The 21,089-nt window shown below is 44.0% G+C and overlaps 1 protein-coding gene and 1 long non-coding RNA gene across 2 annotated transcripts; both read right to left on the bottom strand.

Annotated features, from left to right (window-relative positions):
* Window positions 1-15: 15 nt before the first annotated feature.
* Window positions 16-950, bottom strand: LOC143810198 (uncharacterized). Its single transcript, XR_013222701.1, has 3 exons — window positions 907-950; window positions 287-367; window positions 16-204 (listed from the first exon to the last, which is right to left on the bottom strand). It is a non-coding gene; the product is annotated as an uncharacterized LOC143810198 (long non-coding RNA).
* Window positions 951-3,438: 2,488 nt separating this feature from the next.
* Window positions 3,439-17,830, bottom strand: LOC143804055 (uncharacterized). The gene is made up of 6 exons (XM_077281793.1): window positions 17,420-17,830; window positions 11,870-12,037; window positions 10,745-10,936; window positions 4,219-4,461; window positions 3,856-4,113; window positions 3,439-3,709 (listed from the first exon to the last, which is right to left on the bottom strand). Exons 1-6 carry the CDS (start codon window positions 17,452-17,454, stop codon window positions 3,439-3,441), a joined length of 1,167 nt encoding a protein of 388 aa, XP_077137908.1. The 5' UTR covers window positions 17,455-17,830.
* Window positions 17,831-21,089: the final 3,259 nt, after the last annotated feature.

Below are 21,089 nucleotides of genomic sequence, written 5' to 3'. Positions count from 1 at the left end.
ATAACAAACAAACAAAAAATCTTCTCCCATTTCTTCGAGGGCCCCGTTCACCTGGAATTGAACAACACCTAGAATAGAGGGAAAAAAACAAATAAAACATGAATTCAAAACCGTTAACAAGACCAGGACTTAAGTCGTCGGAATGCCTCAATTATAGGTGGGGAACATTTTCTTGAGAGCTGATCACTGCCGTCTTCTTAATATCTTTAAACGAAAGAAGAATACATATATTAAAACAATTGTTTATTGTTCAAGGATAATGTCAATGAGCATATTCACCAATTACCAGGGGCGTTTCCTTTTCCTTAACTGCATCCCTGTCATCATGGACTCTGTTCTGGCCCTAGGTTCGATTGGTGCTCTCCGCCTGATAAAAATAACAATACATTTTCTGGGCACTTTGAGTGGTATAAGTTTATTAGACTGAACAGTTTGAGCTGTTGCTCTTCAGGGTAAAAAGTCATCAACCCCAAATTCATAGGGTATGTTGATGAATTTTAGGGCTACAAGGACTACTTTGTGACTATTGAATCAGACTTACTGAACTGGAGTTACGGGAACCTACTGACACCCGAACATAGGCAGTTTCCAAACTCCTGTTTATTTAGTCTTTTGGACTCATTCAGTGGTCCTCCAGAGCCACCCAAACAGACAGACATACATTAGAACTTATCGTCACCTATCTGTTTCCCATCTCACAACCTCCTCTCTTCCTCAAAATACTCAGTGACTGGCAACTCTTGAGTGACAGCCACTGAGTGCCCTGTGATGTTTACACGGCCTGACAGTCAACCAAATGTGCTCATTTGAGCAATAACTCAGTTTGGCCATGTACAGCTACCCTTATTCTGTAGAGCCCTTCTATATAACTTGTAATTTTAGTGTTGATTTAAACGATATACTCACTTTTGAGTCCTTTGAGTCCTAATATTTGAACTTGAGTCACTGGGGCCATCTTTCACCCTGTGCATTGCCGTCTTCCTGGACCATTTGCTCCTCTTCTCTGTTGCTCCCTTCTGCTTCTCTTTAGGGGAGATAGAAAACAGAATATTAAAATTTGTCAATAGTTTGTTGAAACAGGAGATCAAAACTGTTTTGCAATAAATTACCTTGAGCTGCTGGGTAGGGGTTCATTTTCTGGTGCTCTCCCTGCTGCTGAGACCAGTGTGTGTGCTTCACAGAGGTCCCCTAGAGTTCTCTCTCTAATTCCTCTCTGCTGTCATGTTTGAATGACTGAGGTATTTAGAAAAAAGATATCTCTTTTTCTGTTAAGTTAGACACGGTCCATGTCTGACAGGTTTTTCTGGCCACCTGACTGGAGATGTTTTTAATTTTATGCCTAGATAGGAATAAATTTGATCATAAATACATGGCACAAGATTTAAAATGTTAAAAAGTAAAAAAAATCTAAGACTTACTTTTTCTGGTAGCGGCCAATGTCATTGGATACATTATAAATCTGTCTTCCTGAAGTCGATAGAAAGAATGTATCTGGACTGTCTTGTGTGGCCAGAACCGGTCTCACTTTTGTAAAGTAGGCATCAAACCACTAAACAAAGAAAAAAGTACATCACTTGATAAAGTTTGAGTTGTGCTCTTCAATCTTAATGCAAGAAAATTTAAAAATAACAATTACTTGCTGGAGTCAATCATAGCAACCTCATGAGAAAGGGACCTGCCTGACCTGGCAGGGAACCTACAGACTAAAAAGGTGGTATCTCTCCTCCGCCTCAGTTAAATTTCAGAGCATGTGAGGGACTACACAATCTAAATATATAAGTCACCTCACACCAACAATATGTCATAATATAAACTATGCCCACCATTCATTAAGAGTGCAGAACATCTGTGATAAGGGACAGAATATCAATTACTATTGATAATGCATTTTGGAGGCTCCTGCAATATGTAGTATTGTTAAGAAAATGCACTATCCTTCACACAGATGCTGCAATGTAGCATCCAGGATACTGCAGGGAAATAAAGACTCCCCACACACCTGGAGAAGACTTTAACACCAACCTGTCCTGTAAAACTTGAATAAAGGAGGCTCCACTGAAAGGGACTGAATATTGCTAATCCTACGGGCTGAAGTCATGACAACAAACAGATCCCTCTAATGTGGGTGCTGTCGTAGCAACAGGAAAATCTTACCATTTCTTCTTCTTCAGCAATCACAAAACAGGCCACTTGTTGGGCAGCAGTCTTATGGGATTTAACTCCAACAATTATCCGCTGTTCATTTTGATAGCTGTGACGCATCCTCTCTGTCCACTCAGACACCTGTGAGTCAAGATATGGGAAAGTTAAATAGACATGTTTTAAAAACCAATAATGAGTAGGTTGTTACTTACGGTCATATTTCTGACAACTCCTGGTCTCTGCAAGTGTTTTAGTACGAGTAAGGCCTCAAGATAATAAAGTATCTCTAACTGATAATCTGTATTCTGGGATCCTCTTTTGACCTTCTTGATGGCTTTCAAGAAAACTGGCTTTGCGACGTTCAGAATCTCCCGGCATTGCTGTGGTGTTTTGTCAGATTTTTGCAACTCCAGGTACCTAAGAGAAAGATTAGTAAATGTGATTGTTAAGTAAAGCCTATTAAAGCATGCGTGGAAAAACCTGGAGGGACCGAGAGATACATTACAAAAAAAAATACATATTTGTGCATACCTCTGTAAGGATAAATATTAGATGACATACCTTTTGCTGACAACCTCTTTTGCAACCCCCTTGGAAAATGTCTTCTGGATGTCCGCAGTCACATTCTTGAAATATTTCATTTGCGTGTAGTCTTTTATTTTGCTGAATTAAACTTGTCGCAAAGAGTAGATAATGTACAAATCTCCGGACATGTTTTAGGTAGTTTGTCACCATTTGGTTGCACAGGCCAATGTCTTGCAGCTTTTTGAAAAACAGACGGGCTTTTTCTATTCTTTTTGCAAAATTGAGGGTCACACAGCGCTTGTTCATAAAATATAAAAACCTCGCAACATCTTCCACATTTTGTTTATATCTCTCCAGCCTGCAATGGTTCTTCAAGTAATCAGAAAATCCTTTTATTATTGGATCAGACAAAGGATGGCGATCATAAAAACCTGCTTCCTTCATCTTGATCCTGTTGTCAACGGTCCATTTCTGGCTTTGAATTCTACAAATTTTTGGGGAAAGAACAGATCAGACTAGAGACAAATTGTAACTTTGAGAAAAAAAATATATATGTATTTACATTATAAATAGTGGCGTACCACCAATAGCAGCAGATCATGTGGACGCTATGGGGCTTGTGAGTCATGGGGGCCCTGTGTCACCATATTTACTGGGCCCACACCAAGGGCCGGCGGCAGAAACTGGGCAAATGTCAGGGCCCTCGACAGCTAGGGGTCTCATTCACTGTTGTCAGGGGTGGTGTGAGTGAGAGACATAAAAAAACTGACCTCAGCCCGTCATCTTCATCTGTTTCGCTGGGATTCTCCCTACTTTCTCTGGTTGTTGATCGGCTTCGTCATTGTCCTCTTCACCACTTTCAGAGTTAGAATCATCTTCATTTGCTTCAGAGTGGTCATCACTGGACTCTGAAGTTGTAGAGTCTTCTTGAATTTGTGCACCTTGCAGCTGCAGATTTGGCATCGCTGAGTGTGCCGATATGGCAGTGGATGTAGATGGCTCCTCATCTTCATCAGTAGTGTAAGTTATAAAAAAAAAAATTCTTAGAAAGAAATACAAGTTGAAACTTGAGTAGGCCAGCGGTGTTCACGTTATTTAAAAGGTGGCCTAAAAGCCAGGTTGTGCTGAGGTCTATGCAATATTCGAGCAAGGGGTTGAATTAAATTCATTGCATGAATTTACACTGACCTGTTGCCATCATGATCCTCCATGCTGTGAAGCTCTTCTTCCATGATAGGTGGATCCTCCTCCACAACTGGCAGCTCTTCCTCCACAACTGGCAGCTCTTCCTCCACAACTGGCAGCTCTTCCTCCACAACTGGCAGCTCTTCCTCCACAACTGGCAGCTCTTCCTCCACAACTGGCAGCTCTTCCTCCACAACTGGCAGCTCTTCCTCCACTGGTAAAGCACTGGAAGAAGTAGATGCCCCCTCATCTTGAAACATCCTGTAAATGAAAAATCCATGTGATTATTTTGCATAGTTCTAAACTATAAAGCCCACACAAGCATGAGTGTCAGTATTCAAAGCATAAGATGTTAAAGGGGCATACCTGGCCATAGGTGGTTTATCGGGAATGGTAAACTCTCTGTCCTCGAGGAAAGCGATAAAATCATCCTTTGTTTTGATTTCTAAAATCTTTTCATAAGCAATTTTTATCAATGTCGTCTTGGACTCTTCCAATGCTGCATTCCTCTCCTCTTTTGTACCATATCTAAGGCATTGTCGTGTAAGATGCTGTGCCAGTTGATAAGTTTTGTGACATAATGGACATGTCTTCGGCATCCTGAACTGGCTGTAACAAAAGAAAAAAATATATATAGAAGAGCAGAAACAATATCCCTGAGAATTTAGCCTGTCCACCCATTAACATACCATTAATCCCATCCCACCCATTAATGTCCACCCAGCATTTGTTTTTGGTTTAAGCCAGACAATTGGATATTTTGTGTTATGTTTCCAAGATGACAATTGGCTGTGAGTTTAATGTTTAATGTTCAATTGTCCTGCTAAAAAAATGGATAAAAACATATGCGGTTCTAGAACAAGCGAGTGCACATATGGTTTAGCGCAACAGTTATGCAGATTGACAAAATTATGTGGCAAAAACACTTGCAGTTTTGACCACACAGATGCTTATACAGTTTTGCACAAGACCTGCCCTCATTTTTGGTAAAAAACAGACAAACGTACACTGTTGTTGAACAAGCAGTTGCACATATGGTATAGCGCATGTCTGAGCGTTTTTATAGCATAATTCACAAATTGTAGCAAAATGACGCTAATAACACATACCTTATACAACATGCATGCCCATAGAAGTTAACCCCTTTCTGCCAGCTGATGGAATAGTACGTCAGCTGGCAGATCCCCTGCTTTAAAGGTGGGCTCCAGCGGTAAGCCCACCTTAAAGCCGCGACATGTCAGCTGTTTTGTACAGCTGACATGTGCGCGCAATGAGCGAGAGTGGAATCGTGATCTGCCCACGCCCATTAACTAGTTAAATGCCGCCGTCAAGCGCTGACAGCGGCATTTAACTAGCGCTCCCGGCCGGAAGTGCTCGCACCGCTGACCCCCGTCACATGATCGGGGGTCAGCGGTGCATTGCCATAACAACCAGAGGTCTCCTTGAGACCTCTATGGTTGTTGATGGCCGATTGCTTTGAGCGCCACCCTGTGGTTGGCGCTCAAAGTACACCTGGATTTCTGCTACATAGAGGTGATCTGTACTTCACCTCTATGTAGCAGAGCCGATCGAGTTGTGCATGCTTCTAGCCTCCTATGGAGGCTACAGAAGCATGCCAAAATTAAAAAAGTGTTACAAATATATAAAAAAAAATATATAAAAGTTTAAATCGCCCCCCTTTCGCCCCAATCAAAATAAAACAATTACAAAAAAAAATCAAACCTACACATATTTGGTATAGCCGCGTTCAGAATCGCCCGATCTATCAATAAAAACAAAGGATTAACCTGACCGCTAAATGGAGTAGCGAGAAAAAAAATCAAAACGCCAAAATTACGTTTTTTTTTGTCGCCGCGACATTGCTTTAAAATGCAATAACGGGCGATCAAAAGAACGTATCTACACCAAAATGGTATCATTAAAAAAGCCAGCTTGGCATGCAAAAAAAGCCCTCACCTGACCCCAGATCACGAAAATTGGAGTATGAGATTGCACTTTTTTTGCAATTTCATCACACTTGGAATTTTTTTCCCGTTTTCTGTTACACGGCATAGTAAAACCAATGGTATCGTTCAAAAGTACATCTCGTCCCGCAAAAAATAAGACCTCACATGGCCATATTGATGGAAAAATAAAAGTTATGGTTCTGGGAAGGCGGGCAGCGAAAAACGAAAACAGCTCCGGGGGTGAAGGGGTAAAACAAAACTGATTTTTTGCAACAAATATGCAGATTGAAAAAAATACCATGGAAAAACCACTTGTGGTTTTGACCACACAAATGCTTACAGTTTTGCACACGAACAGCATTCATTTTTCAGGCAAAACGCAACAAAAACATACAGTTTGAATGATGATGCTGAAGTTGGTTTCTTATTCAGCATTTTCTTATTCGGCTATTTTTTATTTTCTGGTTTTTTTCAGGTTTTTGTATAAAAATAAACCATTCTGAGTATATAATAATATGCGGTCATGTGTCCTTTTGTGAATACACTTAAAAACAGATACAAAATTTAGAAGGCTGGCACAAAAATGGGCATCAAAGTGGGCACTGAGGTATGGTATTAAAGGTGTTAAATGGCTTTGTGCCACTGATCTGACACCTGACTTGCATACCTTGTGATGCCACACATCAAGTTCCTGTCAATCCAGCCTGGCACAAATGGGGTTTGGGCATGAAAACTGGCATCAAAGTACTCAAATCACCCATTTTCATAGATTTGAATAAGTAACAGCTATTTTTGAATGGTTAAATGCCTTTGTGCCACTGATCTAACACCTGATTTACATACCTATTGATGCCCCACATGAAATCCATGTCACTCGAGCCTGGCACAAATGGGTTCTGGGCATCAGAACTCGCATCAAAGTGGGCAAATCGCACATTTTTACAGATTTGAATAAGTAACACAGCCCGCCCTGTTACATGGCCCCTCTACAGAGTGCTACTGAGAGGCTTCAGCAGCCGCCATGACCGAGTGCTCTGTTCCACGCCACCATATCGCCCCACGATGGGGTGATAGGCGGCGTGCTCGGTCACGAGAATCGCTGCGATCACAGCGGCGTCACGCGCCGCTGGATCTTGGCGAGCGGTACCGCGGGTAGGCGTGACCTTCATCGGGCCCACGAGATGGGAGCAGTGTGACGCTGCTCCCATCTCCCTGTCACACGCCGCTCTGTCAGAGCGGCTGTGATGACAGGATGGAGCGAGCTCCCCCTCCCCTAGGTCAGCATGTGACCTAGGGGAGAGCGCGGATTGGCCCCTGTGTATGTCAACACAGGGTGCTAATCCGTTTGGCCATGTCACGGAGACCTGGCCCAATAGGATTAGCGCACTGTGTGTACATACACAGGGGCCAATCCTGGAGCAGGGGCGCGGCAGCGACGTCCAATAGGACACGAAGGTGTCTTCCTTTTGTGACACCCTGTGTGCCTAGCATGACGCTAGGTACATAGGGCGGCCCTGACGTCACTGCGGCGCCGCTACACCGCCAGCCCTGTCACAAGGCGTGACGGGGCTGATCGCTGGACACCGCATCACGTCAAATCGGGTGCATGCACCCGAGATGCGGCATCCAGCAATCGGGCAATGGAGGCCAGGCGTCCGCCACCGTCACACGCCGCGATCTGGCTGCGATCGCCGCAGCAGCAAATCGCGGCGCGATATGGTGCCATGTGACACCACAGTAAAGGTAGGCACCAGGTAAGAGCAGAGCGGGGTGAGGGATGAGCCGGCCAGGCCCGACTCCATTATGCCCCTACTCCATAATGTCTCTGCTCCATCCTGCCCCGCTGTAATATGCCCCTCTCTACTCTGCCCCGCTCCTTCCTGCCCCGCTCCTTCCTGCCCCGCTCCATCCTGCCCCGCTCCATCCTGCCCCGCTCCATCCTGCCCCGCTCCATCCTGCCCCGCTCCATCCTGCCCCGCTCCATCCTGCCCCGCTCCTTGCGGTAATGGCGCGCATGTCTGGTCTTTTTAAGACTGAGACATGGCGCCAGACGCCATAATCAAGGACCTGAAGAAGCAGCAGTTGCTGCAAAATGGCGGGCCATCGTCGGCCGTCCCAGCACTCCCCCTCCCCTGAATATATCGCTCCATGTGATGATGATATTGGATATCGAATAAAGACATGAATCTTGCCTGGTGAGTGCCGCTTCTTTCTACCTTGCTGTAGCTGTATCCTACTATATACAGTAATTGCCTACATATTCTAGACTACACGATGCTTTAAAATCGGGCCACCATCTAGTCTACTATTTCATTACAAATAATGTGTCACAGACGTCGGGGCCTTATGTTGATATCCCAGAATGCCACACATGTGACCTGAGGGGAGGGAGTGGATTAGCCGCTGTGTTGTAAACACAGGGGCAAAATACATTTGGCCAGGTCTCGGTGACCTGGACCAATCAGATTGGCGCCCTGTGTTTACAACACAGCAGCCAATCCGGGAGCGGGGGCAGCGGTGGCGGCCAATCAGCCCCCGCAGCCCCGCCCATCACATCGCCCGCGCCGTCACATGGCAAAGCCGCCCAGCAAAAACGACGCCAAATTGCGGGGAATCCGGAGCATTCCCCACTATGGGTCGTCCGGCGATCCCGCGATCGCCACTGGGTGGCAACGGCTGTCACACGCCGTGATTCGGCAGCGAATAGGCATCCCATGAACGCCGCGGCCAAAATTTCGGCGCAACACCCCTGTAAGTCTACGTGCCCTGTGATACGCTGCTATCATCGCCCCGCGAATGGGCGATGTGCGTCACACGCCGCCGGATCGCAGCGAGCAGGCAGCCTCTGGACAGAGACAGCGCTCCCCCTCCCCTTGGTCACATGTGACCTGTGGGGAGGGAGCGGATTTGCCGCTGTGTTGTAAACACAGGTTGCCAATCCGATTGGTCCAGGTTTCCGGCAACCAATCCGTGAAGTAGTGCGCGGCATTCAAACCATGCGCCAAGAGCGCTGATTGATCACCGTCGACCGCACCAAACATTCTGCACTCTTAGCGCGTGGTTTGAAGGCACTCGGCTTTGGCGCATAAATTTAATTCTGACTGGAGCCACCTCTCTGATTGGTTGAGCGCCTCCCGGTGCTCGACCAATGAGAGAAGCGGCACTGGTCTGATTTAAATTCACACGCCAGAGGCGCGCGACATTACTCATTGGCTGAGTCGGCTGCCTGTTCAGCCAATGAGCGCCGCCACATGGGATTTGAATCCGGCTCAGCCAATGAATGTCGCCGCGCACCATTGCCACCGAAATTTAAATCTGATCGGCTCTGCTCCTCTGATTGATTTGTCGAGCGCCGGCCAGTGCACGACCAATCAGAGAAGTGTCGATGCCAGATTTATATTCACGTGCCAAAGCCGCATGCCGTTTCTCTGATTGGTCGCCGCTAATTGTAGCAACCAATCAGAGAAGTGCCGTGCGACTTGGCACCAGATTTAAAATACGCTGAGCACCGCTTCTTTGGTCGCCAGGGTTAGCGGCGACCAATCAGAGGAGTGAAGCTCAGCTTACTTTAAATCTAGCACCAAGGCGCGCGCCGCCTCTCTGATTGGTCACCACGGCTAGCTGCCACAAATCACAGAAGCGGCGGTCAGCGTCTTTTAAATCTGGTGCCAAGGCGCGCGGTGCTTCTCTGATTGGTTGCCGCAAACCGCTGAGACATACTCCACTGGGGTTAGACATACATCAAATTTTATTCCATGTGAAGTGAGGCGGTGGTGTGACAGGCTGTTTATAAGCAGTACTGTCTTCATGTTGCGCCTCTGGCCATTGAAGCGGGCTTGCACCATTTTGTTTAAAATCATTTTTAAATGATTTTAAATATATGCAATAACTTGCTAGTGCTGACTACTTTGACTTCCTCCATTTGAATACTTCAGGGGAGCTGTCTAATTAGATGTACCTCCTCCTGAGGTAATTTGAATAGGTCGACCTATATAATGCGGAGCTTTTTCACAATCTACCGCGATATTCAGAATTACGTGACGAAGGCTAATTCTATAAGTTTAGAGCAGAAACGCGTTGTTCCCTGATTACTATTAATCTTGACTTATGTATGCAACACACAAGTGTAATATCTCTTCTCTTCTTCTGGGGGCACTGCTAATCCTTGTACGGAGACTGTGATTTAGACTATTAAGCATTTTCCTAGAAATAGATGGTTGTCATCACTTATGGTACCGTCACACACAAGGATATCACTAACGATATAGGATGAAACGTCAAGTGACTGAAATTATTTGAATGATAATCCTTCATCATTTGTGCGTCGTCACACACAGGGATGGCGTTAACGAAGTTAAATTTGGCACTGCGCCAGCGTCCTCGCAAACATTTTCAGAACAAGTTTTCAAAGCGGCAGGAATAGGAGATTATTTAATGATATCGTTCATCTCGTCGTCACACTGAACGATGTTGCAGGTTGTAGGAACGTTAATTGCACTATGAACGATAGATTTGAGGTCAGGATCTCAAATGTTGTATGAACGATGCAACGATTATTTCATCAAATATCGTTTGTATACACGCTACAATGCACAAATGATATCTTTTTAACGATGAGAAATTCGTGATGTTGCAATGATATCATTAAATAAATCCTTCTGTGTGACGGCACCATTAGTGTGAGACGTCCTCAGACATTGTGCCTGCTGAAAATAAAATTTCAATATCCATATGCATACAACATGAAATAACCACACTGACACTTTATTGTATGAAGGCTGAGCTCTTTGTTTATTTCTACATTGTCCTTGTATTATATCCAATTTTTCTGGACAGAGCGTTTTTACCATCTTAACTTTACTTAAATTTATTTCTATTAATATTTATAATATTATTTTATAAAGTGCTAGCTTTAACTTATAATTTATTAATTTTGCCTCCCAAACATAATGTGTCCAGGTTTAACACCAGGTTTCAAAATATTTTTCACCAATTCTGGAGTCACAGGTTTTACACCATCCCCTGGGCTTAATAGTTCAGCCATTCCATCGTAATACTTCCATTCCTGATTATCATCAATGCAGTGGAAACACACAAAATGATTTCCTGCGTTGTAGGTGACGGCTACAGGGCTGTACCTTAAAAAAATAAAAACATACAAAAAGAATGAGATACTCAAAGAATGTTAAAGTGCCGGAAAAACTTATTCACATGCATTTAAGTGCCCTGTTCCACGCCACCATATCGCCCCGCCATGGGGCGACAGGTGGCGTGCTCGGGCACGAGAATCGCTGGATTGCGGCAAGCGGGTCAGCGAGTAGGCGTGGCCTACATCGCGCCCGCGAGATGGAAGCAGTGTGACGCTGCTTCCATCTCCCTGTTACACGCCGCTCTGTCTGCTCTGTGCTGGTGGAGAAATTGAGCGTCGTTGTATGCATCACAGCCGCAATGCGCGGCTGTTTTGCATAATCCTTGCCCATTGGTGGCCGCCTGCAGCGGCCAACAATGAGCGCCCTCTGTTTGGCGCGCGATTTCGGGGTCAGACAGACTGCAACTGGAGAATATTTAGTAGATTAAAATAGATGTATGTATGACATCTGAATATATCAGTCTGTGGTGCTACCGTATATGATGCCTTCATGAGTAATGATATATTACTAGATTTTTTGTGCAAAAAGCATCGTAATTTTGTGTCAACGTAACTCATTGAATGTATCTCGAAATGTACACAAATGGACATATCATGTTATCTATAGTGAGCAGTATACTGCATTTAGTTTAAACAGATTGATAGCTTGCGTATGATGCCTTCTACATGTTGAAAATGGCAGTTAAGGTATAACCTTTACAATTTCTTAAACACTCTAATCTGTTTCTGTGATATGAAAGTAATCTTTTTGTATCCAACTAGACATGATGAAATCTTTATCTTACTAAAGTTCTATCACACATAAGGATATCGTTAACGATATCCTTGTGTGTGACGACGGCAGCTTAATGAATCTACAATTTTGCTTTCATCTTAACAGTTATTGGGGTTGTCATGAATTTGTAATCTTGATGATAATTACCTCATTTGTAAAAATGTAATGGTTGAAGGAAGTGTTACTGGACTTGGAGGATGCTTCAGATTGCTATTTGGGTTAATGAGAATGGTTACAAGAAGACCACCAGGATATCCATGTTTGAATTCTTTTCCTAAGCATATTCGTTTTCCTTTACAGGCCTGTTTATCGCTTCTGATGAAAAAACATTAACATTGTTATTTCAATTGCTTCCAGAAGTTATTTTTTTTGCATGCCTGTTAACCAATGATTATTTTGAATATTAGAGCATAATTTCAAATATAAATTTAATTTAAACCAATGTCAATTAATAAATTATGCAATCTTCACTTACGGTACAAACATACTCTGTACAGGTCACATTTTCTTTCTTTTTTTTTTTTTAAAAACAGGACTGCTTTTTCTATGTCAGCACTTCATTACACATGTGTGAATAACATGAAGTGATCCTTTTTCCATGGACATATACATGGGGGAAGAAAGAGAAAAGGCATGACACAGGAAACACTATATCCTACAGAGGTCCCCAACTCTAGTCCTTAAGGCCCAAAAACAGTGCATATTTTCTGGATTTAGTTTTCATTGTACAGAGATTTCAAACATCTCCTATGTAGGTAATAAATTATCTATGCAATGAGAAGGAAATTATGAAAGCATGTGTGTTGCCCCAATGCTCCAGGTGACACAGCAACGTTGCCTCCTCTAAAGTGGCTAATGTCATGCCTGGTAGCAGAAGGAGAGCCCACACAAGGTATCCCCAACACACATATACACCTTTCCTGACTCCAGACCAAAAAGGGGAAGCCTGAACCGAAGTTGAGGGGAGCTGACCTTGTTATGGCAAGGAGGAGGGGTTAGTATTAGAAAAGTGAGGGGAGGGGTGAACAAGTAGTCAGAGCATAGGAGTTATTGAAGAGCAGATGATGAGGAAGGACATGGAGAGTGGAGCTGATGAGAGGCTCACTACAGGGCACACTAAAGAAGTACGCCATAGTCCTGGACCAGGTGGGATCTGTAAGTCCCACTGTTCACTTATGGAAGACATGAGGCTGCACGTCTCTCAGCCGCACTACAGACCGACACGGTGGCACAGAAGCAAGTAGACAGTTCAGAGCTGCCAGCTAAACGGCAGTGTTCACGAGGGGCTCGGCCTGCCTGCCATATGGTTCAGAGCAAGGCAGGAAGACAGGGAGAGAGGGCTGAAATATATCATCCAAGCACTGGGACCCCAATTTGAGAAGCACAGCAGGCAGTCCTCAACAGACCCGGCGGAAAGGAATCAAACTGATCCTGCAACTGGTCATCAGTGGCCCTGACTGCACCAAGTTGTTTTAATTAAAAGGTACAGAAACTGCACCACTGTTGTCCTCCAGTTAATGCTTGCTCTTTCCCTGCTGCCACCAGCACTACTATCCCTATCATCTCCCAAAGACTTCCTTATCTATTACTTGGGACCCACTACACCTGTGGTGATCAATACCATCAAGGCTGCCACTTCACCTGCCCCAGTGGCACGTGAGTAGGCCCATAATGCATCGGGTATGGATATGACGTGCCGGCCAGCTATTACAGCAGCAGAGAGGGTGGAGGATTCCAAAAAGACGTGTCAAAGCACAAGGACAAGCCAGGAGGAGAAAATGGTGCCCAGAGCCTGCCTAGACAGTCTCCTGACGGAGAGACTCCATGTAAGTCATGACTCATTTTTAGCAATCGTTATAGGGCACCTTTTAGGTCACACAGGGTTGGTTAGGGATCAGCTAACAAGGTGCAGGGACAGGTAATGATAGCAGAGGGTGTTAGAACGAGCTGACAGCTTCCCTTTAATTCCCTACCAACCACACTACTTTATCCTGGTTAATTTAAAGAAGCCAAAAAAGTGGTTCAGTTAATAAAATGAGATGAAGACACAGCCCTATTTATCAAATTATCGGCACAGGATGGCTGCTCTTTCAACATTTGTCTGGTAAATTTTTTGACCATCTATACAAGTTTACCGTGCGTAAAAACTTATATATATATATATATATATATATATATATATATATTATTGAAAAAGGAAGGCAGCACTCCAATATTTGCAAAGGTGAAAAAGCTGTGACGTTTATTTCAGACCCACATCTTCATACGACGTTTCGGCTCACACTGAGCCTTTCTCAAGCAGTGGGAGGTTACAATTCATGTGCTTATATACATGTGATTCACAATTATTTGCATACCATACAGCCATATGGCATGCAAATAATTGTGAATCACATGTATATAAGCACATGAATTGTAACCTCCCACTGCTTGAGAAAGGCTGTGTGAGCCGAAACGTCGTATGAAGATGTGGGTCTGAAATAAACGTCACAGCTTTTTCACCTTTGCAAATATTGGAGTGCTGCCTTCCTTTTTCAATTTCTATGATATTTGGGTGGATGAGTGGACTGTCCTGCCTGGGAGGCCTGGCACCCGTCGGTGAGCTTGTGCTGTTTTCATCTTTTTTTGTATATATATATATATATATATATATATAAAATAATTGAGTAAGGACCACTTCCGTCTTTCATCGAAATGTATGCAAATCAGCAGCCGCACGGCATGCAGGGAGATGTAGTCCAATGGCAGGCCACAAGAGGCAGTGACGCTGCCTCGAGAACTACAACTCCCAAGAGCCAGCGTGAAGTGGGAGCACACAACTCTCCCTTGCCCCAGAAACTATGTAATTGGGAATGATGTGGTCAGCGCAGGATGGAGGCTCGGTGGTCAGCGCAGGATGGAGGCTCGGTGGAGGAGAGTGAAGGGTTAATGACACCTCCAGCTGGGAAAGGAGAGGGAAGGGTTAATGACACCTGAGGCTGGTGCGAGGGGAGGGAAGGTTTAATGATACCTGCGCCTGGGGGAAGAGAGAGAAGGGGTAATGACACTTGGGACTGGGGGAGGGAAGGGTCAATGACACATGCGCCTGGGGTGGGGTAGGGAAGGGTTAATGAGACCGGCGCCTGGGGGAGGAGAGGGAAGCGTTAATGAAACCTGTGGCTGGGGGTAGGGGAGGTAAGGGTTAATGATGCCTGTGGCTAGGGGAGGGAAGGGTTAATGACACCTGAGCCTGGGGGTAGCGGAGGGAAGGGTTAATGAGACCTTCGCCTGGGGGGTAAGGTAGGGAAGGGTTAATGAGACCTGCGCCTGGGGGTAGGATAGGGAAGGGTTAATGAGACCTGCGCCTAAGGGAGGAGAGGGAAGGGTTAATGAGAGCTGCTGCAAGGGGTAGGGGAGGGAAGTGTTAATGAGAGCTGCTGCTGGGGGGAGGGGAGGGAAGGGTACCTGGGCCTGGAGCGCCGGGGGGGAAGGAGGAGTCGGTGTGGCCCCTGAGTCTGTCCCCTGCTGCATGGAGGTCCCGGCCTCGTTCAGGAGGCCGCACACCGGTCTCTGCCCCGGACTGGCTCCATGTCTGGGGCTGTGTATGCTGCGGGATGTTGCGGGAGGGGCGGGTGGAGTCGCAACAGCAGGATGCTGCGGGAGGGTGCACACCTGTCTGTGGGCCGGGCCGTGGCTGCTGGCGTCGCCCATATCCAATATGGCGGCAGGCGCACTCCCGCCCCCGCGGTGCATTCTGGGATACGGGGTCGGAAGTGCGGGCACCACAAGACAATTATGTAGATATATATATATATATAGTGAGGCACGGACCGGGTGGATTCGTGATGGCCGGTATGTGCCTCCCAGGTTGTGCTCCCCATATCTATAGGTTGCACTTCACCCTGGGGTTTGTGGTTGTTTTCACTTCAGGCCCGCCCAGGATTAAAAGGAAGCAGGAACACTGGGTGGTGTTCCTACTGTAGTTGGAGTGAGAGTAACTCCTGGTCACAGAGTGTGTGAGAAATCCATAAGCTGCAAGCCTGAGTTTAGACCCTGAAGGGAGAGGGAGTAGTGTGCCAATAACACAGCCTTGCCGTGGTGTCTTGTACTGTGGAGCAGCGAGGGAAGAGCCTGACAAGAGGTCAGGAAATACACTGGGTGGTGTGGAGACTGTAACGGCTGCGCTCCAGAACTGTGAGGTCTGTGAGTGCTGTGAACTTCTGTGCCTGGGTCCCTGCCTTCTGCCGTGCAACCAACATCGCTACTTCACTATATATATATATATATATATATATATATATATATATATTATACACAACAAAGTGTAAGAAATTGAAGCTAATTGCAGCACAATTAACATTTAACTACAATAGTACAAACCTGCAAAATAAGTTTAAAAGCAATGTGCAGTACTTAGGTTATGAAAAAACAGACTATGGGCTGGTTCACACTGCCATGTTTAGCAGGCTTTATTGGCCTCCGCTTAAAACTTAGACTTTTCCAGAAGAGCATAAGCGCTAAAGAGCTCTTTAGCGTTTATGCACTTGTGTTAAAGATTCTAAATTTTAAGCGGAGGCCAATAAACCCTGCTAAACATGGTAGTGTGAACCAGCCCTATTACTTACTGTTCCAAGCTCAAGGGCTGAGCCGTCAACTGATTACTGATTGTCTATACTGCAGATGTCACATACACTGCACTGTTGGCAATCACATTTTATAAAAGGGACCATCTCCTTTCATCTATCTACTTATCTGATAGGGTGAACATTGTCAAAATCTAACGTGAAAGAAGGCAAATATTATCAAGCAGATATGACTAAACATCAAGAAAAAAGAAATGTATGAGTCATCAATTTTAAAGGGATCCTGACCCCGGAAATTGAGCCCCCAGCCCCATAATACCTGTCCCTGCAGCATGCTAACAGCTTAGCAGGCATCCCTTTCTGTTAGAAAAATGCTATTTCAATGTTTGTAAAAGTTGGTTTATTACATTGTATACTGTGGCTTCTCATTATTTGAGAAGCCACAAAAGGCGTGCCTGTGTGCTGCTCCCCGTAACCTTCTTTGTAATTATGATTGCCCAGATCGGTTGCTGCAGATCCCAGAGCCTGTGCGCGTCATCAAAGGGGCGGAATTACCGGTATGACGCAAAAGGGATGGCTGCAAAGGGGTTCTCATGCTGCAGGGACAGGTATTATGGGGCTGGGGGCTCAATTTCCGTTGTCAGGATCCCTTTATGGCTATGTTCACATGCTGCATATTTGTCACGCCGATTTTTATGCATTGTATTTTTACACGCGTCTTTTTAGGCACGTAAAAAAACGTGAGAACAACTTCAGCTGCGTTTTTTTACACGCGTTTCTTCATAGGCTATAATGGGGCCTATGGAAAAAACACGCGCAAAAAACTGCAAAGAATTGACATGTTTATTCTTTTTACGTGCGCTTTTTTATGCTGCGTAAAAATATGCGACATGTGAATGGCAAAAGGGAATGTCCATTGACTTTACTGTAAAACACAGACGCTCATTATTTTTGGGGAAAATATGCGCGTAAAAATACGCGCTAAATACACAGCATGTGAATGAGGCCTAACACAACAGATTCCTTAAGGGGTATATTATTCATTGTTTATATAGTTTATTAAGTAATATTTCTACTGTATGTACAATTTTTATTTAGTATGAAGCATGCTATTTTACTATCATGGAAAACGTACCGGTTTCTGCTGCAGTCATTTTGATATCCCAACATACATGTATTAATTGAGGTTTGAAGATCAGTGAAGTTTTCACAGCTAAGATATTGGAATAAGCAAAAACATAAAAAAAAGGCTCATTAACATTTCTTAAAAATCAATATGTAGGACTGTAAAGGAAATACATTTTGTTTACTACAATAATTTTTTTGTCTTCCCTACATAGAGAATCCAATTTTTTTTTTTTTTTTTTTTGGTGGGGGGATTGTGAATTTGGGTTACTAAATACATGAAGGTATCATACTTTACAGTGTTGGCGCCAGGTTTTTTGTGGTCGCCGGGCAAAACTGTCTTCGTGGGCCCCTTTAACACAGACCATCATTCATGAATTTAATATAAAAGCTGTCCCTGCTAGCCAGTGTGCCCCCCTAGCTACTCAGGGCCCCGGCATTTGCCCGGGTATGCCGGGTGCTGACGCCGGACCTGATACTTTATCTACAACAAGATATTAATGTAACTCTGGCTCAACATCTTATCTACATACATATTCGGCAGTTGGGACTTCTGTCTCCTCTCTCAAATCCCATAAGGTGCAGCGCCACACCGGAATTATGTCACCTGGGGGTGGCACCAGCACTTTGCGCTGTACCAACAGCAGGACAACGCCCGCGCCCCCGCTGGCACCACGTCGGTGGGACACCAACGCCAGGATGTCCACCTCCACCGAGCGATCACACCCGGCAAGCCAACGCAACCCACAAATCCTCCACGAACCCCTTGACACCCCCTACTGCAGACTAAACAAAATTAGAAGCTGGATTTTAGTTTAGTTTAGTTTAGACGAGTCAGTTACTCGTCTCATATTGAAGCACGTTCTGAAATTAACAGATACTCTACAAGGACCTGTGGCATGTCTCGTCCATGTGACATTAACGGGAGGAGGTAAGCCTACACCTCCTTCACATCACCTGCACTTTTGAAGGAAGTACAATAATCTGGCAGTGACATGAAACAGACAGGTCATGGAACTTTATTTCTTAATTTCTAAAGGTGCTTCAGTGATATTAAGACTTTACAACAGTGGGGGGGGGTACAGCCTTTTAAAAACTGCATGCTGAAAGTGGATTTACATGACTGCTTCTATCTAACATATCCATCCCAATTGGTATTTGTGCAGGTAAGTAATACATACTTACAAGCATATAAAGTGCTTGTTTATTATAAAAATATTTTTTAGCTATGCTAGGCCCCTTTCACATCAGCGTTTTTATTAAATTGCGGCGATTGTGGTGAAAAAAATGCAATTGCCACATTTGCCGCGTAACGGCCGACCTGCGGCACAATTGTGGCAAGTTCCATGCAATGTATAGGGCACTTGCGGTTCACTTGCGGTAGATGCGGCAAGTGCGGTTTCGGCATTTGCGGGCGCGAAAACCGCGGTCAGCAGCGTTTTTTTCGCTGCGGCATCTGCCGCAACTGCCGAAACCGCACTTGCCGCATCTGCCGCTAGTGAACCGCAAGTGCCCTATACATTGCATGGGGCTTGCCGCAATTGCGCCGCAGGTTGGCCAATACGTGGCAAATGTGGCAAGTGCGTTTTTTTCACCGCAATCGCCACAAATGATAAAAAAACGCTGATGTGAAAGGGGCCTTAGTGATGCAGAGTGCATGATGTATATAAAATTGGGGGTGGTTTAACACACAAAAAAAAGGACAAGACAGGTTCCCTTTTAAGAGCTGCAGGTGGAGATGAACCCTACCTGCTGCTAGTAAACTATTATTTACGAATGTCAATTTGATGAAATCATGACTGTACAATGCATTTTTACAGCTGCCTAAAATGTTTAGCAGAACATCATGACATCCATTATAAATTTACATTAATAAGACGACTTGTGGCTGGATTGCCTAATAAAATGTAACTTTTTTGGTATAATATAATAATAATATTTTTTCATTTATATACCGCTATTAACTCCATAGCATTTTACATACATCAGTAAATGCTATGTCATTGCTGCACATAGCAAAATCAATCATATGATCAAAGGTTCAATTCGCTTAAGGTAACAAACTATTTCAGTTAGATTTTACAAAATATATTTTTAAAAGTTTTACTAAATTAAAAAATATGTAATCATTTCCTTTTCCATACATTAATAATAGATATAACAAAATATACTTATATCTTATCACAGTGTTTAGAAAAAACTGATAGCAACTATAACTCCTATTAAAATACTAAATCACGTAATCCTATTCTTGAACACTGTAAATAAATAAATATAATAAAAAAGCTAAAACAGCCTTAATTTCTGACCATCCCAATCTTCAAACAACATGCAATAATAGGGGATAAATAATTTTTATGTAGCACATTTTTGTACCAATGTTCAATAGCAGCGCGCCAGCCAGGAAAAACTATCAAAAATTACCAGTGTATGATCATGTAAACACAAATACAAAGATTGGTTCAACAAATACTCAACTTGGTATTCAACATTAAGGGCAGGGTCACATTTGCGTCTGGGATTGCAGATTCTGCAGCGGTTTTGAGCTTCCAAAACTCAAAACCGCATCAGGATCTGCAGCCCATGGGAGCCCATTATAAAACCAGTTTGCACTACATTGACTGCAGTAAAAATCATGCAGGCAACGGTTTTCTGTCAGTTTTTGCCAGCCGTGAGCGGTTTCTGCATGAGAAACGCAAATGTGATTGTTGCCGGATGCAGAAACCGTGTCCGGGCAAAAAAACAGATCCAACCGAATGCAACCGGGTCAAAACGGATCTGTCCCCATAGACACCCATTATGGATTGTCCCGGACCGGTTTTGAGCGATTTTTACAATAGAAACGATGCGGGTAAAGCCGGATTCCCGCAGCATCTCAGCCACATTTCATTTTTTTAACTGTCAGGTTCCCGCATGGGGTGTCAGGGAGAGGTAAAAGATTAAAAAAAAATGTGAAGGCAATTGCATTGTCTGCACCAGGATCTGGATGCAGACAACGCATTTGCACTTTTTAAAGTGAACCTGCCCTTGCATAAGAAAGGGAGAAGCTTTGTATTTTTGCTTTGATGTAGTCCTGACAAGCAGCATCTTGCTGATGGATATTTTTGCAAGGAAGGCTGTGTATACCAAACAACAAAAAACAAAATTTATTTTTGTTTGATAAATTTACATATACATTTTATTATATGTAATATTTTTAAGGACATTATCTTTGAAAACTAAATCTGAAATTCCAAATTAAAAATGGTACCTTAAAATGTTGTATGAAAACTGTTTCAATAACATGTACTTACCAAACTTCAATGCTGTTTGCGGTTCTCTCAATTGAAGGTTTAGGACAAGATGGCTCTGTGCAAGTTGATCTTGATATAGTGCTGCTTAGATAGTTGAGTCTACAGACGATTAAATCTTCCTCACTGCCATATGCATCCCATACAGTTATTCCGTGGAAACGATTCAGTTGCTGTAGCCATATGATTTTTCCCTTCGTCCACTCCTTACTTTCAAAACAGCGGTGAACGTCAAGGAGCAACTTGATACTAATATCTCTTGTTTTTAAACCTTCAAGTTCCTTCAGTAACCAAGTATTTTTCTTCAGCGCTAAATGTGCAACATAAAGGATATTGTCAATTGTGTAGGTGTTTTTTAAAATAACCTTTCTTCGACCAAGTTGACCTTTC

Source organism: Ranitomeya variabilis, chromosome 2, assembly GCF_051348905.1.
Source record: "Ranitomeya variabilis isolate aRanVar5 chromosome 2, aRanVar5.hap1, whole genome shotgun sequence".
Classification (NCBI taxonomy): domain Eukaryota; kingdom Metazoa; phylum Chordata; class Amphibia; order Anura; family Dendrobatidae; genus Ranitomeya; species Ranitomeya variabilis.
This window is presented reverse-complemented; position numbering and strand designations above follow the sequence as displayed.

Coding starts and splice junctions, on each gene's coding strand:
- LOC143804055 (XM_077281793.1), bottom strand. CDS start 17,454: ATGTTGGGATATCAAAATGACTGCAGCAGAAACCG. Junction 4,462..10,744: donor GTTAAACCTGGACACATTAT/GTTTGGGAGGCA, acceptor CTTTTGTTACAG/CCAGTTCAGGATGCCGAAGA. Junction 3,710..3,855: donor GAGGATCATGATGGCAACAG/GTCAGTGTAAAT, acceptor TTTCTTTCTAAG/AATTTTTTTTTTTATAACTT.